Raw genomic sequence first — 15,143 nt, 5'->3', positions numbered from 1 at the left:
ACTTATATCATTTTTATTTACTCGTTATTGTACTAAACTAGTACTAAAACCATGGAGAGTGAGAGAGAAAGAGAGAGAGAGGGAGAAAGAAAGGCTACAACAGCTGGACATGAACAGATACTTTCCTGCACTGCCAAATGACTTGAACAGCCTGAAGTCTCGCGAGATCACGTGATAGTGGTCCGCTATGGTCAAAAGTCCTCCCTGCGCGCTCCCGTCGATAAACCTCAGATCAATAAAGTCAACTCACGGTCACGGGGGTTCTGCTTTCGTTTAAAACTGCAGTGGAGGCGTGTTGTTTTCCTGCCTGTGAGAACTTTGTCCAGCAGCCGGCTCCGTGTCCTGTCTTGACTTCACTTCTCCGGACAGACGCCACAGGCTGCGCTGGGCGAGAGAAGCAGGTGACACCTGTGCAGGTACCCGGTCGACTGTGCGCATGCGCAGAACCACAAAGTAGTATTTCTCGGCAGGAGGATTGGCAGAACACCGGGTCGTGAGCAGGCGCTGTGACTGATGGAGTCCGGGTCGGTGTCCAGGGGTGTCCGGGCCTTGTTCTTCATGCTCACACCGAATGAATCATCTTTTGCAAAGGTGGAAGAAGTTCCGGAGTATGTTGAGCAGGTGCGTGCAGCCTCTTCTGTAGGGAAGCTGAGGTCAGCTGGGGTCAGCTGGGGGTAATTTGTCATTTATTTATTTATTTCAAAAGAGGGACAGTGCACAATAAGACATTAATCTTTTACAAGAGAATAGGACTGTCTCAGAGAATATTGTGATTTTCTGTAATGGAATTACAAAAACAAAAATGTCATACATTCTGGATTCATTACAAATCAACTGAAATATTGCAAGCCTTTTATTATTTTAATATTGCTGATCACGACTTACAGCTTAAGAAAACTCAAATATCCTATCCTTTCACCTTTTACTTTGATGTGAGCGTGCACATGGAGATGTTTTTAGCCTCCGGTCATGATGACAGGGAGGATGTTAAGCGTCTGCATAGTCATGGGGATTTCTCTTTGTGTGGAGGACTATTTTAAAAAAAGCATTACACTTGTTTTATGCTCACAGAGGTGAAAACTCACCTGTAAGATATCATGGTGAAGCTAACAGAATATAGAACATACAGGACTGTCTCAGAAAATTAGAATATTGTGATAAAGTCCTTTTATTTTCTGTAATGCAAAAATGTCATACATTCTGGATTCATTACAAATCAACTGAAATATTGCAAGCCTTTTATTATTTTAATATTGCTGATCATGTCTTACAGTTTAAGAAAACTCAAATATCCTATCTCAAAAAATTTGAATATTCTGGGAATCTTAATCTTAAACTGTAAGCCATAATCAGCAATATTAAAATAATAAAAGGCTTGCAATGTTTCAGTTGATTTGTTATGAATCCAGAATGTATGACATTTTTGTTTTTCTTAATTGCATTACAGAAAATAAAGAACTTTATCACAATATTCTAATTTTCTGAGACAGTCCTGTAGAAAAAGAAAAAATAAGTAAAAGAGCAGAACAAAGCAAAAAGACCATAGATAAAATAGATATATAAAACATGGAAGCAGATTCAACAGAGCATGGGATCTGTCAGATGTTGGCACCTAAGATTAAAGCTAGGCTGCCCCCCCAACACACACTCACAACCCACTTCATAAATGTACACACACTTGTCTTGACAGTAACCAACGCTTGGCAAGATGTGAGAAGGTGTGGGGACTTGTACATGATAATAATGTCGGTTGGCAGAGTATTCCATTGAGTCATTGCAATACATGAGAATGATGACTTCCCAAATGCAGTTTTGCGTTGGGATACACAACGGGGTCAGCTGGGGTCAGCTGGTGGTCAGCTGAGGGTCAGCAGGGGTCAGCTGGGGGTCAGCTGAGGGTCAGCTGTGGGTCAGCAGGGGTCACCTGGGGTCAGCAGGGGTCACCTGGGGTCAGCTGGGGTCAGCAGGGGTCAGCAGGGGTCAGCAGGGGTCAGCAGGGGTCAGCAGGGGTCACCTGGGGTCAGCTGGGGTCAGCTGGGGTCAGCAGGGGTCAGCTGGGGTCAGCTGGGGTCAGCAGGGGTCAGCAGGGGTCAGCTGGGGTCAGCAGGGGTCAGCTGGGGTCAGCAGGGGTCAGCAGGGGTCAGCAGGGGTCACCTGGGGTCAGCTGGGAGTCAGCTGGGGTCAGCAGGGGTCAGCTGGGGTCAGCTGGGGTCACATGGGGGTCAGCTGGGAGTCAGCTGGAATCAGCTTCACGCAGGTTTCTGTGGGGAGCTCGATGCTACGTGTCACAGGGAAGCCGCTGTCTCACCACCGCAGACCAGTTTAAAACACATTAAAACATGGAAACCAAGTTTCAAAGTTTATTTAGACAGTGCATATTAATTAACACTACATTAAGCAGTGTAAATACACCGGGTTTAGCAGAAATGCTAGTATCCACCCGCAGTCCCCACAAACAACCAGACACACTCACACTCACACCTACGGGCTATTTAGAATGATCAATTAACCTAGCCTGCATGTTTTTTGGACTGTGGGAGGAAACCGGAGTACCTGGAGGAAACCCACGCAAGCACGAGGAGAACATGCAAACTCTACACAGAAAGACAGATTTATTAATTATTCTAAATATTAACTTGTAATTTTGTGTCAGTCACCAACTAAAATGTGATGCCCTCCTTTGCCCTTAATAACCCCAAACTCCACATTATTGCATTTTAAAATCACACAGAGTAGTAGTAATAGAGTTTGTTGTAGTTGTTGTCATGGAAGTAGTAGTTGTAGTAGTAGTTTGTTGTCATAGAAGAAGTAGTTTGTTGTAGTAGTTATTGTTGTTGTATAAATTGTTGTAGAAGTAGTAGTTTGTTGTAGAAGTTATTCGGTGCGTCCGAAATGCCATACTAAACAGTATATAGTAAAAAGTATGCTTAAATTCGGCACACTTTTGAGTAAATATCAGTAGTACTGTATGTATTAATTTCGTACTATTAAGAGCGCACATGTAGGAAGTGACGTGTCACAGCAGCAGTAGCAGCACCGCTCCGCTATTTCCCGTTTATCCTGGCCGAAACAAGATGACATTATATTATATTATTATATATGAATATTATAATATTAATATTATATAATAATATTATTATACTTAATATTATACTTATGCAATACAGTATACGTATCACTTACCAACCAAACGCTGCTGCATTGCATTGTGGGAAGTTTCTGCTTAGCTAGTGTCCATCAATCATGGATGTATTATAAAACTGGATCGGACGTCAAAAATGGCCGCCCATTCATTTCAATGCATTCTGCTCAGCCAGCGCATAAGCCGAAAAAATCTCTGACTTCCGGGTTTACTTCCGCATACAGCGGCCCATAGAGCATGCACAGTTGAGTCACCTCCCATGATGCTCTGGGGCCTCCCATCATGCCCCGGGGCAATGAGAACGAGTATTAATATAATATGTATTAAAATAATATATTAATTCATGTATATTATTACATGTATAGCATCACATATATGATTAATGTATTAATATCATATAATTACATAATATATATTAATATAAAACATCCGTGGAGTGCACGGACACGGCTGTGACGTCAGCCGTGACGTCACGCCCAGAAAGAGACTTTTCTTTGACTTTTCTGGCCGTTATAAAACATTTTTGACAGATATAAAGTCCATGACTTAAAAATATAGAATACAAAGATTAGTAATTGCCGGTGATTACAGCTGGAGGTGTCCTGTGAACAGTTTTAGAGGCTTCTCTTTTACTATTGCGGTCTATGGGAAAAAAGCTTTCTGGGCCGCATGGGATTTTTGGTTGCAGTACCGCGGCTGGCCACTGGAAAAAATCGGCGCGCCTTCTGAGTGGGAGACCCGGGGGCTGCCATCAATCCACACTAATACATTTCTCCAGAATGAGTATGGATAGCACATACTATTGTGTATGTACTAATGTTTCGGACGCACTAAAAAATCTCACATACTGGTTTCGCATACTCATTAGTGTGGAAGTATGCAATTTCGGACGCAGCCTTAGTTTGTTGTAGTTGTTGTAAAGGTAATAGTTGTCATAGAAATCAAAGTGTTTTGTCATAGAAGTAGAAGTTTGCTGTCGTCATAGAAGTAGAAGTTTGTTGTCGTCGTAGAAGTAGAAGTTTGTTGTTATAGAAGTAGTAGTTTGTTGTAGTAGTTTGTTTTTGTCTGAGCTAGGGACATTTTATCAGTGATATGGAGTAGTGAATAGAAATTTAAATTCAGCAACGTGTATTAACAGCAAAATTAGAGATGTTGATGGAATAGTTTTAAGATTATATAATTTCAGTCTTCTGATATGATAATTAATGTCCCATTTGGGGATAAATTATGTATTTTTGAATTTGAAATGAGTTGAATTTGACGTAGAAGAGAAAGTCTTTGAGAGTTTTGGGTTTAGAGTAAAAATGGAAGGTCCATTCATACATATTTACATACACATACAACTCTGCACCGCTTGGAAATGTAAATGAATAATGCATGAATGTATAAACACATATACTGTATGAACAATGGATGTTAAACATTATGGTGACCTGGTAGAAATATTGCACAAACAGAAGGTAGATCTTATTGCGCACTGAATTAGAGTTTCTACCAGTATTTATTTAGTTTGGTGATGGCTTTTTCCTAGTAAACTGGATGAGTGTGTGTGGCGGGGGGGGGTTATGTAATGCTTTGGACCTCATTCTGATAACTGGGCCATCCGACCTCTGTGATAAGCTGGGACACCAATATGGCGGGATGTCTGGGTCTTTTTGCTGTTTTGTTTTTATAAGGGCCCGAGCACTTACAGTGCGAAGGCCCTATTGTATCCGTAGGAATTTTTCTTTCTTTCTTTCTTTCTTTTTCTTTCTTTTTTCTTTCTTCTGACGAAAGGAGGGCCTTTTTGCCCCCCTAAACGTACCCAAAAAGTCACCAAATTTTGCCTGGCGAAAAATTTGATATTTAATGGTTTGCATTAATGGGCGTGTCAAAATGGCTCAACAGCGCCCCCTTGAAAACTTTGTGCCCCAAGCCCCACAATACGGTTTGACGTACATGAACGAAAATCGGTACACACCTGTATCATGTCGTAACTTACAGAAAAGTCTCTTGCCGCCATGGCCGAAACCGAACAGGTAGTCGGCCATTTTGAATTAATTGTGTAATTTTGCCGCAATTTATGGCATTTCTTCGGCAATTAATACGGCCAAACCGTAACGTGCACCCAGGTGTGTTATACATAAAAATGTGCGTCTCCATCCTGCGAAAACACACATTACTTTTCTCTTTCAAAAGCGTTACCGTGGCGACGCTAGACGCCAAAAAGCGCGCCCACCCTTCATCTGATTGGTCCATATTTGATAGTTCCCCAAAAGTCACCAAAGTTTGCATGCAAGCCAGGCCTGGCGATAAATTTGATATTTCATGGTTTGCATTAATGGGTGTGGCCTAACGGCTCAACAGCGCCCCCTAGAATACTTTTCTCTGCCATAACTTTTGAATGGTTTGACATAAAGACTCGTGGCTGGTGTCATGGGACTCGGTATTGAGTCTTTGACCATAATTGTTGAAAATTAGCCCCGCCCCTTCTTCTGATTGGTTGGTCCTATTTTCTGCTATATCTTTTGAATGGTTTGACATAGGAAGTCGTGGGTGGTGTCATTTCTGATATGCTTATGGGGGACGGTGGCCATGAGTGCGAGGGCCCGTTCATCGCTGCTTGCAGCTTTAATTTTCTTTGCGTTTCCACTCGGATCTCATGCAGATGTCTCCCTTCACTTTGATTTCACAGTGTTTTGTGACTAGCTGACGAGACCAGAATGTTCTCAGTTTACAATTAAAAGGCAGCAAATTCTTAAACTTGTGTGGCTAGAACCTGTGTGCTTTACAGTTATTACTTTAAAATAAATATTGTATGAGTATGAAAGTAGATGAAATTCTCCAGCTTTACATGTTTTTTTTTTTTTTCACGGCTTCTAGTGTTACGCATATTTATTTAGTTTATACCACATAAGTTATCCCAAAACCTTATGGATAGTGTTGCATCTGAGAATATTTAATATTATTTGGCTTCACTTGAAATTGTGAAACTTTCACATGTGGGATCTGCAATACTTCACCAGTTTCAAACCCCAGTTACAGAAAACTACCATTCTACTGCAGACCCTGTTTAAATTCATAAACACCTGCACTGAGCTGTGATGTGGATGTCTGAAACAGAGTTGCTTCATAATTTGCTCCTCTGGGTAACATTGTACTTGTACGCTTTTGAGATTTTCCAAGGCTATTGGCCTTGAGAGAGCCCTTTGCATTGTGGGATGTAGCGGCCATGAAGGTGGATCAGTTATGTAAACCTATGATTCTAACTAAAGTTACCTTACGTTGACCCTGATTTAATCTGCCAGAGTTTCAGATGTTGTCATGGAAACCGCTCAGAAAACTGGACGTTAAACTTGATAGTAAACGAGTAATAAGGCAGAAAGTGATGCTTTAAATGCTTTAGATCCATATGACATCCCAGAGACAGCACCACTGATCCCAGCTGATGTCCTTCGTTTCTTGTGTTGTTTGCGGTATGATTGCATAAACAGATGAGGATTTCAGGAGTTACAAATCTCTTGGTTCACGTGTGCAACTTACAAATAGACGGATACAGGACCTGCAAACCTTCAAGCCTGCTATCTTTTCTCACAAGATTCGAGTAAAAGTATCAAAGGGGTCGAATATGTCTACATTTGCATCTGTATTTGAACAGCTTGATTACATATACAAATGTGCACATGAAGAGAGAAATCACACGAGTTGTGCAAACAACTGTATTTCAGTTCTTAAGACTGTGATTCATGTGTGACGGGACAGTCAAAACTCTACACACAGATGCTCCCACGCAGCTGCCGCGCAGTTAAAGTCTCTATTTAATTTTGCACTAAAAGTGCCACCATGCACATGGGTAAAGCATTATGAGCTGAAGGAACAAGCACTTTTTCAGTTTTCAGTTTGTTTTTGCTCGTGTGCGCCTGTGCAGCGAGCGCAGACGCCGTGTCATATTCGTTGACTCACGGTGGTGTAATGTGGATGAATATCTTTCCCAACACGGAGCTGAACTGCTGTCGTGGACGTGGATAGACTTTGGTGTGAATCTGGAACAAACAGGAATTAGGAAGACGTTCAGGGACACTTTGAGATCCAAAAAGATGTCAAACAGTCAATTATATTTTGTTATTTGATTTCTAAACGAATCTTCAGCGCTGGGCAGGTTAAATTCAATCTCTTCAGTCGTGTTGAGGTTAAATAAAGCTAGCCAAGTAGGTCAGTGGGGGAAAAGCACCCAACACAGATTCAAAAGGAAAAAGTAAAACTTTAACTTTCCTCAGTGGACTGACCTTTTACTGACCTTTATTTCAGCTGAAATATGTACTTCTGCTGAAAGAAATGCACTTGCTAAACCTGCTTTATTAGTCCTGCTTAATTAATAATCATAATAATTAATAATAAAAAGCTTTGTTTTCCCATGCTCCCTCCTTTTACTGTCATTTTCCAGTGTCTCAATTACCTTTTTATTGTAACAAGCGTCTGCAGCAGGCTTATCAGCATGTGTTTGTTATGAGATTTTATGGGCACATTGGGACAGGAGAACAATTATCCCCGCAGCAGGAGTTCTTATAATCCACTACCAAACATGATTAAGTGCATTTGTGTTTGCAGCCGGGGCCTGATAGTGGTAAAAGTTTGCATGGGCGTGCTTGGGCAGTTTAGTGACTCTGCAGTGTTTACAGTTCGTGATGCGTCATTAATTATTCTGCACCACTGTTGTTCTTTGATCCCAAACCAGTTCCATTAACTAGGAACCCAAACCACAGTCTTCTCATTTCGGAGTTGTCTGGAAATTGAGGCTTTTTTGTGGGAGATTCCCAGGTCTCTCGGTTATTCCGTGATTCGAAAACAAACACAATATTTCTTAGACAACAGTGATAAAAGTGTATTGTCAGCCTACACATTTTTAGCCAACATCAGTCATCTGTGACCTTTTTATAAAAGGGGCTTTCTGGGAAAAAAAAAAGAAACATCTGGTCCGCAAATGTCATGTTCCATTTAAGGCTGAATTCAGAAGAAACTGAAATGCAATTATTAAACACCGCAACAAACAGACACACCAAGAATGCCGCAGTTTTAAAGAGTCTTTACTGTGATTTTCAGTTTATTTGTTAAGAAGGAGAAAAAAATAACACAGGAAAGGATGTTTTGATTGCACACAAGATTACAAAGAAGTGACTCTTAATTATCTCACAAACAACATGTGAGAAAAGAAAAGAGTTGGCGGAAAAGGAATGAGATGGATATTTTAAAAGAAAAGAAAACGCATTGCTCCGCATGAGAATAAGCCTGCCGTGCTGAATAATTTTATCCTAAGCTGTCAGGAGCTCATGGCCGCAGAGGTAAAACTATCTGCTATGCAGGAGAGGAAAAAGAAGGGAAGGTTTTAGGCAGGCGTCCAGAATGATAATCTCTCTCTCAGCGGGTTTGGAGGAGGTCTGCCTGCACGGCGAGCCCATTTGTTAGCTGCAGCTCTGCAGTCTGCTGCCAGATGTTGGAACGTTGCATGTGATGGAAGGTCCCTGGAGGTGCTCACGCCTCTGCTTGTGCACACACACACACTCGCTCACACACACACCTGTACGTCAGAGTGGAGCCATTCACCGGGGGATATGAACTCGCATGCATGCACACTCTCACTTCCATCCACACATGAATATACACACACTTCCCTCGCACCCCACCTGCACATGTGCTCCTCTGCGGTCTCGTCACGCCTCCATCCCTTTTGCGGGGGCCATGTGTCCTCGGTTACGACTGCAGTCGCTTGGTCAATGAGCGCCTTCAGACTGAAGCTAACCAGCAGTGCTGGCACGCCGCTGAAGTCGCAGTTGTGACCCGTTTGCTAACCTCGTCCCTCACTAATTTGTTCCATGTTTGACAGACCCATTAAGAGGTTATTACATGTTTCCAGAATCGTTAGAAATGGAGGCATGTCAGTGACTGTTTGGTTAGTGTTCTCCATTTGTTTTGCCAGAAGAAGTTAGTAAAAGAAATCCATTCTTTGCAGCTTTCTTTTTTTCTTTTGCTGGTGGTTTTCGTCTTTTCTTTTGCTGCTATTAATTGCAAGTGATACGTACAGTCTTACTTCATAAATAGCAACTGATTTTAAACATTTTTTAAATTTATTTTTATGTCTTTGTGAGTCACTTTTTATGACACGAAATCACTGTACTTAAAGTGAAACATTTTGGTCTCATCTAGGGTACGTCAAAGTCAAAGTCAAAGTAGCTTTATTGTCAATACTATATGTCAAGACATACAGAGATCGAGAGGGACGTTTCCCACTTCCCACGGTGAAACATATAAACATATAGACATATAAACATATAAATATATAAACATACAAAGTGCGCAGGCGGAGGCACAGCAGATGGACAGACATTCTTAAAAAAAAAGTTACACATAAAATAAATACAATGCAACACAACATTTACTATAACTAGGGATGAGTGCAAATGGCAATTATTTAGGTAAACAGTAAACGGTGAGTAAAGTGACACAGTGGTGATGTTTACATGGCTTTGCAAAGGAAACTATCGTGAGTCTTCAAATACGAGAAAATGTTGTCTCAAGAGTTGGTTGAACGCCTGCAGGTTTCTTAAGTATCTTCGATTGGTCAGATTTCTGCCATGAGGAGCAGTGGAGCTTCATGAACGCTCACAACTTCTGCCTGTTATCTCAAAATGGACAGAACACCAGACATTAAGAGATTACTTAATTTGTGTCTTTAATGTCTTCGCAGACAGTTCAGCGATCAAATGCTGTGACACAAACTACATTTAGCTTGAACTTACAGTAGGACTTCATGTAGCCACGACGATTGCACAGATATGTAGCCGGTCGTGGTTTACTCTTTAAATGTGCTGATTACTGCGGCGTTCTCGCCTGATCTACAAACATTCAGGCAAACTCACGGCTCCAACCAAACAGGCGACGCTCAGAAGCCTCTGCTTCTAAAAGGCTCCCGATGGGACTTGAGGTTGCGCTGAGGGTGCGAGTACATGCCACGCAGTCATAAATAATAATAATTAAAAAACAACTGTCTGCATTTGCTCCTGTCACTAAAGCACAACATCATTCTTTTTGTTTGCAGTTGACACGGCCAGTGTCTCTGTTTGTTTGTTCTCTCATGGTTTTATGAATGTAGAAAATGTGTTCTGTATACTGATTCTTATTATCACGGGACGTTTCAGAACAAACATGCTGTAAATCTACAGTTGCTGGACCTTTTTTAGGAAATAGTTTTTGGAAATGAAGTATCGTCCTGTCAACATTCTTTATCCATTCACATACTAGTAATAAGACCGTATAATCCTTTATTAATATCCTGGTTAGTTTTCTTGTTTTTTGTTGTCTCTGCTGGTGTGGGGGAAAAGCCAGGGTGCATCCTGGACATGTCGCCCGTCCATCTCAGGGACTTATCCCTCTTACAGAACCACTTGTCTTTACAGTCCCGATGCTTTGAGTGGCATGACTGGATCTCCCCCACCTGCTACTGTTCATGTAGATCAGTGTGTGGAAACTCTTGGAGAGCACCGACATATGGTCTCATGACGGTTGTCTTTCACTCTGTGTGAGTAAAGCAGCTCTCCCAGAGACTGGAAACTTTTTTTTTTTGGGGGGGGGGGTTTCAGGATATTTGGACACAGAAATCCTGTTATCAGGTCCAGGTTTCAGATTGGGATTGTTTCACTTCCGTCTGTGTATTGAGATATATATCGGATATTTGGCCATGTGTGGAATAAGAACGAACATATTAGACTTTACCGTATTTTGCGGACCATTTTGCGGGTATAAGGTGCACTAACAATGAACAGGTCTATTTTCATATATAAGGCGCATGATAAAACGTATATAAAGTGAAACAAAACAGTCTGGTGAGGTAACAAAAGATGAACAAAAACAACAGTTTTTAAAGAGCTGGTTCTGTGTTGGATTTACTGAGCAATTTTTACACTTGTGTCCAAGTTTGTCAGAAAAGTCCAGTTAACTTTGTCATCAATGACTTTCCTTCCATGTACATAGGAAACCTCTGTCTACAAGACAAAACACATTCAAACAAGCTAGAGCTTTTTTAAAAATATTTATTACTTTCCAACAACCAAAATCTCTGTTTGCATGTGGGGTATATGTGCAAACGCAAACGCAGGAACATCAGATTATTTTTTTGAATACTCATGTTTGTGAGTATAAGACGAAAGAGATGAGCAAAAAAGCATGATTGCAATTATACCTGTGGTGGCCTTAGATTAATCATTTAACCTTTTATTGAGCGTTCTTTGGACGTCTCCAGGCACGGAGGACACAGCTGATCAGCGGACTAAAACTCTAAAACTGTCTTGATGTGAGCCAGCGGTGCTACTGCAACACTGTGCCACTGCAGGCATTTGATGTGTCTGTAGTTGACGCTCTCTCTAACAGGCTACACATTTGGTTACCTCTAAAGACTTGAGCAACACAGACACTCAACATTACATCCTGTGTACTCCGTCTGTCTGAAAGTTTTAGGTTTTCTAAATACAAGTTGACTGAACTATCATCAGTACTAACACAGCCTGATAGACAGCTTAACAATTTTACGATATAATGAGATTTGATTGTCAGTGACACATCTGAGTCCTCCTCAAACAGAAAGGTAATGGTACTGATGTTGTGCATCAGTTTGCATGAACTTGTTAAAGTGGTTTTTCTAAAAATGGAGCAGAACATGTTCCAGACTGAAGTGAAACTGACTGAAACAGAAGTTAAACATACAGTATCATTCTGTTGCGCCACAATCTACAGTAACAATCACCCATTTGAATTTTACTGATAGACATCAGTCTATCGAAAACCCGCAGTGGTCCTCACAGACCTTGACTATGCAGGTGATATCAGTTTGCTCTCTGACAACGTGGAACAGGCACAAGAACTACTAAACAGGGTAGAGCTAGAGTGTGCCAAGGTTGGCCTCAGGTTAAAGGCCAAGAAAACTGAGGTCATCACCTACAACATTCCACCAGAACATCAACCTCTGACTACAGCAGGAGGCACTGTGCTGAAAGAAGTTGATGACTTCAAGTACCTAGGTTCGTGGGTCAACTCAACTGAGCAAGATCTAAAAGTGAGGAAGGCACTTGCATGGAGGGCCCTGAACGGGATGACCAGTGTATGGAACTCCAACCTCCCCCGCCAAATCAGACTCGGTTTCTTCTACGCGACAGTAGAGTCTGTTCTCCTCTATGGCAGTGAATGCTGGACCCTCAAACCAACCCTAGTGAAATCCCTGGACGGGTGCTACACCAGGATGTTGCGTGCAGTGCTTAACATCAGCAAGAATGCACATGTAACCAACCGTGTCCTATATGAAGGAATACCAAGGGTGAGCGAAAAGGTTGCTGTAAGGAGAATGAGACTTGCAGGGCACTGCCAAAGACACACAGCCAGCAAGCTGGTGCTGTGGGAGCCAACACGCGGGCGCCGGTCAAGAGGACGTCCTACACCAACATATGTGGACATACTCAAGAAGGATGCAGGGGCCCAGAGTACCAGCGAACTGGAAAGATGTATGGAGAATCGGGATGACTGGAGACAACGATGGACGGCTCGTCTGAGGACGACCTAGAGAGATAGACATGCTTCAAGAATTTTTATCTGTATAGTACTTTTTAAAACGATCACTGTTGATTAAAGTGCTTTACAGTTACAGGCGTACAAAAATAAGACATATAGAGACTTGGAAGAATAAAAACATTCCAGTAAAAATCCAATGAAAAAGAAATAAAAGTATTGAATGTATGAGCCAAATGCCAATCTGAATAGGTGCGTTTTCAGTTTGGATGTGAGTCGAGGCGGGTCAGTGAGGGTCAGTGATTCAAGGGGGGAGCGTGTTCCAGAGTTTAGAACCAGTTACTGCAAAAGCGCAATCACCCACCTTTTCAGCCTCGTCCGTGGAACCTCTAACAAAAGTTGGCCTGCTGAACGTAACGTTCTGCTTGGGTCGACGGAAATTTAAAACATTGCAGAGATATGAGGGAGCAAGGCCATTTATGGCACTAATAAACAAACTTAAAGGGGGAGTTAGTGTAAAGAATAGAGGACGGGTGTGATGTGGACATGCTTCCACGTATTTGTTAGCAGGCGAGCAGCAGCATTTTGAACAAGCTGCAAACGATGCAGTAAAGTTTGGTGGATACCAAGCTAATAGCCATTACAATAAGGCATGTACAGCTTTCTCAAGGTCACTACGGCCCAAGAACAGCTTGCCTTTTGCAAGAAGTCGAATTTGCCAGAAGCTCGCTCGAAGGTGAAAAGGCATGGTGGGAAATTATTTTTTTTCTTTTCATTTTAGGAAAAAGGGAATGGTTTGGATGTATATGATTTAAGTTGAATGAGCTGATTGTGACAGATTTAAATTAAAATCTGCACTCAGGTCAAGGAAGATGGAAACCTGGTGCTGTTGACCGTGATAATTTCAATAATATTCATCCCATTTAGTCCCATTTCCAATCTCTCTTTTATTTAAAAAATCTTGGCGAAAATTGTCGCATCTCAAGTCCATGATCACCTTTCTCTCAATAATCTGTACCAACAGTTTCAATCTGGCTATCAGTACAGTACTGAAACTCCTCTTGTCAGAATCACCAATGGCCTTCTTATGGCTGCTGATACTGGACTCTCCATTGGCTAGAATTGGGCAGATAGCATAGGTCTTGTATGGTTTTGGTTTTACAGGTGCCAAATGGTGACCAAATAGGTGAAACCATGTGGGATAAATTGCCATGGGGTAAAATGTGTTGGTCATATGTATTTTTAATTAAAAAAAAAAAGGAAATTATTGACCCTAATGGCAGCATGTATAATGAAAATAGGATGGGGCCCAAAATGGAGCCCTGTGGCACACCAGGGGTCAGAGGGGCTGAGGATGGAGAAAGACATTAATTATAATGGAGAAACTCCTGTTTGTTAGATAGGATTTGAACCACTGCAGCTCAAGAGCCTGCAGGCCAACCTGCTGATCCAGACGTTTCAGGAAGACTGAGTGGTCAATAGTGTCAAATGCTGCAGTGAGGACCAGCATCACTTGCAACACTGGTTTATTAGCATCCAGGGACAGGAGGACGTTGGTCTGGACTAGGCATGGGACGATATGAAAATTTCATATCACGATATTAGTGGACAAAAATATCACGATTACGATATTAGCGCGTCGCTTATAAAATTCTTAAAATGCAAGGAAAAACACTAACCGTGGATCCACTGGTTCCTTCAGAACATTTATTCTCAAATCATTCTCAACACAGTGACACTTGAGGTAGAGAACAAATAGTGTACTGTAAATGCATTACAAAGTGTAAACTATAGTACCGGTACCGGTACTTATTTGAACTTTCTTTTTTTGTAAGAAAATACTTCCCTGAGAGTCGAAAGAAATAAGTGACAAATAGAAATAAAGTGACAAAGTAGAGCCAAATGCACACTGATTGTATTACTCTCTGAAACTTTAACAGTGGCTGGCTGCCTGCTACTTAGTACGGCTCTCTGGAAAAATAATAAAATAAAGGCACTGCTCTGTAGTATACAAAACAAAAGCTGCATGGCCAACACAAAGATTGAGTGAAAATAAAGTGCCACAGTAGTCAAATGCACACGGATTGTACTACTCTCGGAAAAAATATTAAATAAATAATAATAATAAATAATATTAATAAAATACATGAAAAAAATAACACTGGCTTCTACCTGGCTGGTAGCCTTGTGTGACCAAAAAAAAAAAAAAAAAAAAATTGGCGATAATTACAGTATCCCACGATAACGTTATCGCGGCCGTTTTTTATCGCGATATACGATAATATCGTATATCGCCCCATGCCTAGTCTGGACCTTCAATAAAACCTTTTCTAAGGTGGGAGCACATGGTATTCCTTCCAAACTCAGGACCACGAGTAGATCTGGCCAGCCGAGGACTGATGTCCACACAACTCTACCTGACTAATGCTGCTGTCTGATATTAATGTACTTGAAATGAAACGTAATAAATGGT

The 15,143-nt window shown here is 41.4% G+C and overlaps 1 protein-coding gene across 1 annotated transcript in view; it reads left to right on the top strand.

Annotated features, from left to right (window-relative positions):
• Nucleotides 1–246: 246 nt before the first annotated feature.
• Nucleotides 247–15,143, top strand: part of agmo (alkylglycerol monooxygenase) — a 113,850-nt gene continuing 98,953 nt past the window's right edge. The window contains exon 1 of the mRNA XM_061717514.1: nucleotides 247–621. Within this exon, the coding sequence (XP_061573498.1) occupies nucleotides 514–621 (108 nt within the window). The 5' untranslated portion in view covers nucleotides 247–513. The remainder of the gene's footprint in view (nucleotides 622–15,143) is intronic.

The sequence above is a fragment of the Cololabis saira genome, chromosome 3 (assembly GCF_033807715.1).
Source record: "Cololabis saira isolate AMF1-May2022 chromosome 3, fColSai1.1, whole genome shotgun sequence".
Taxonomy (NCBI): domain Eukaryota; kingdom Metazoa; phylum Chordata; class Actinopteri; order Beloniformes; family Belonidae; genus Cololabis; species Cololabis saira.
This window is presented reverse-complemented; position numbering and strand designations above follow the sequence as displayed.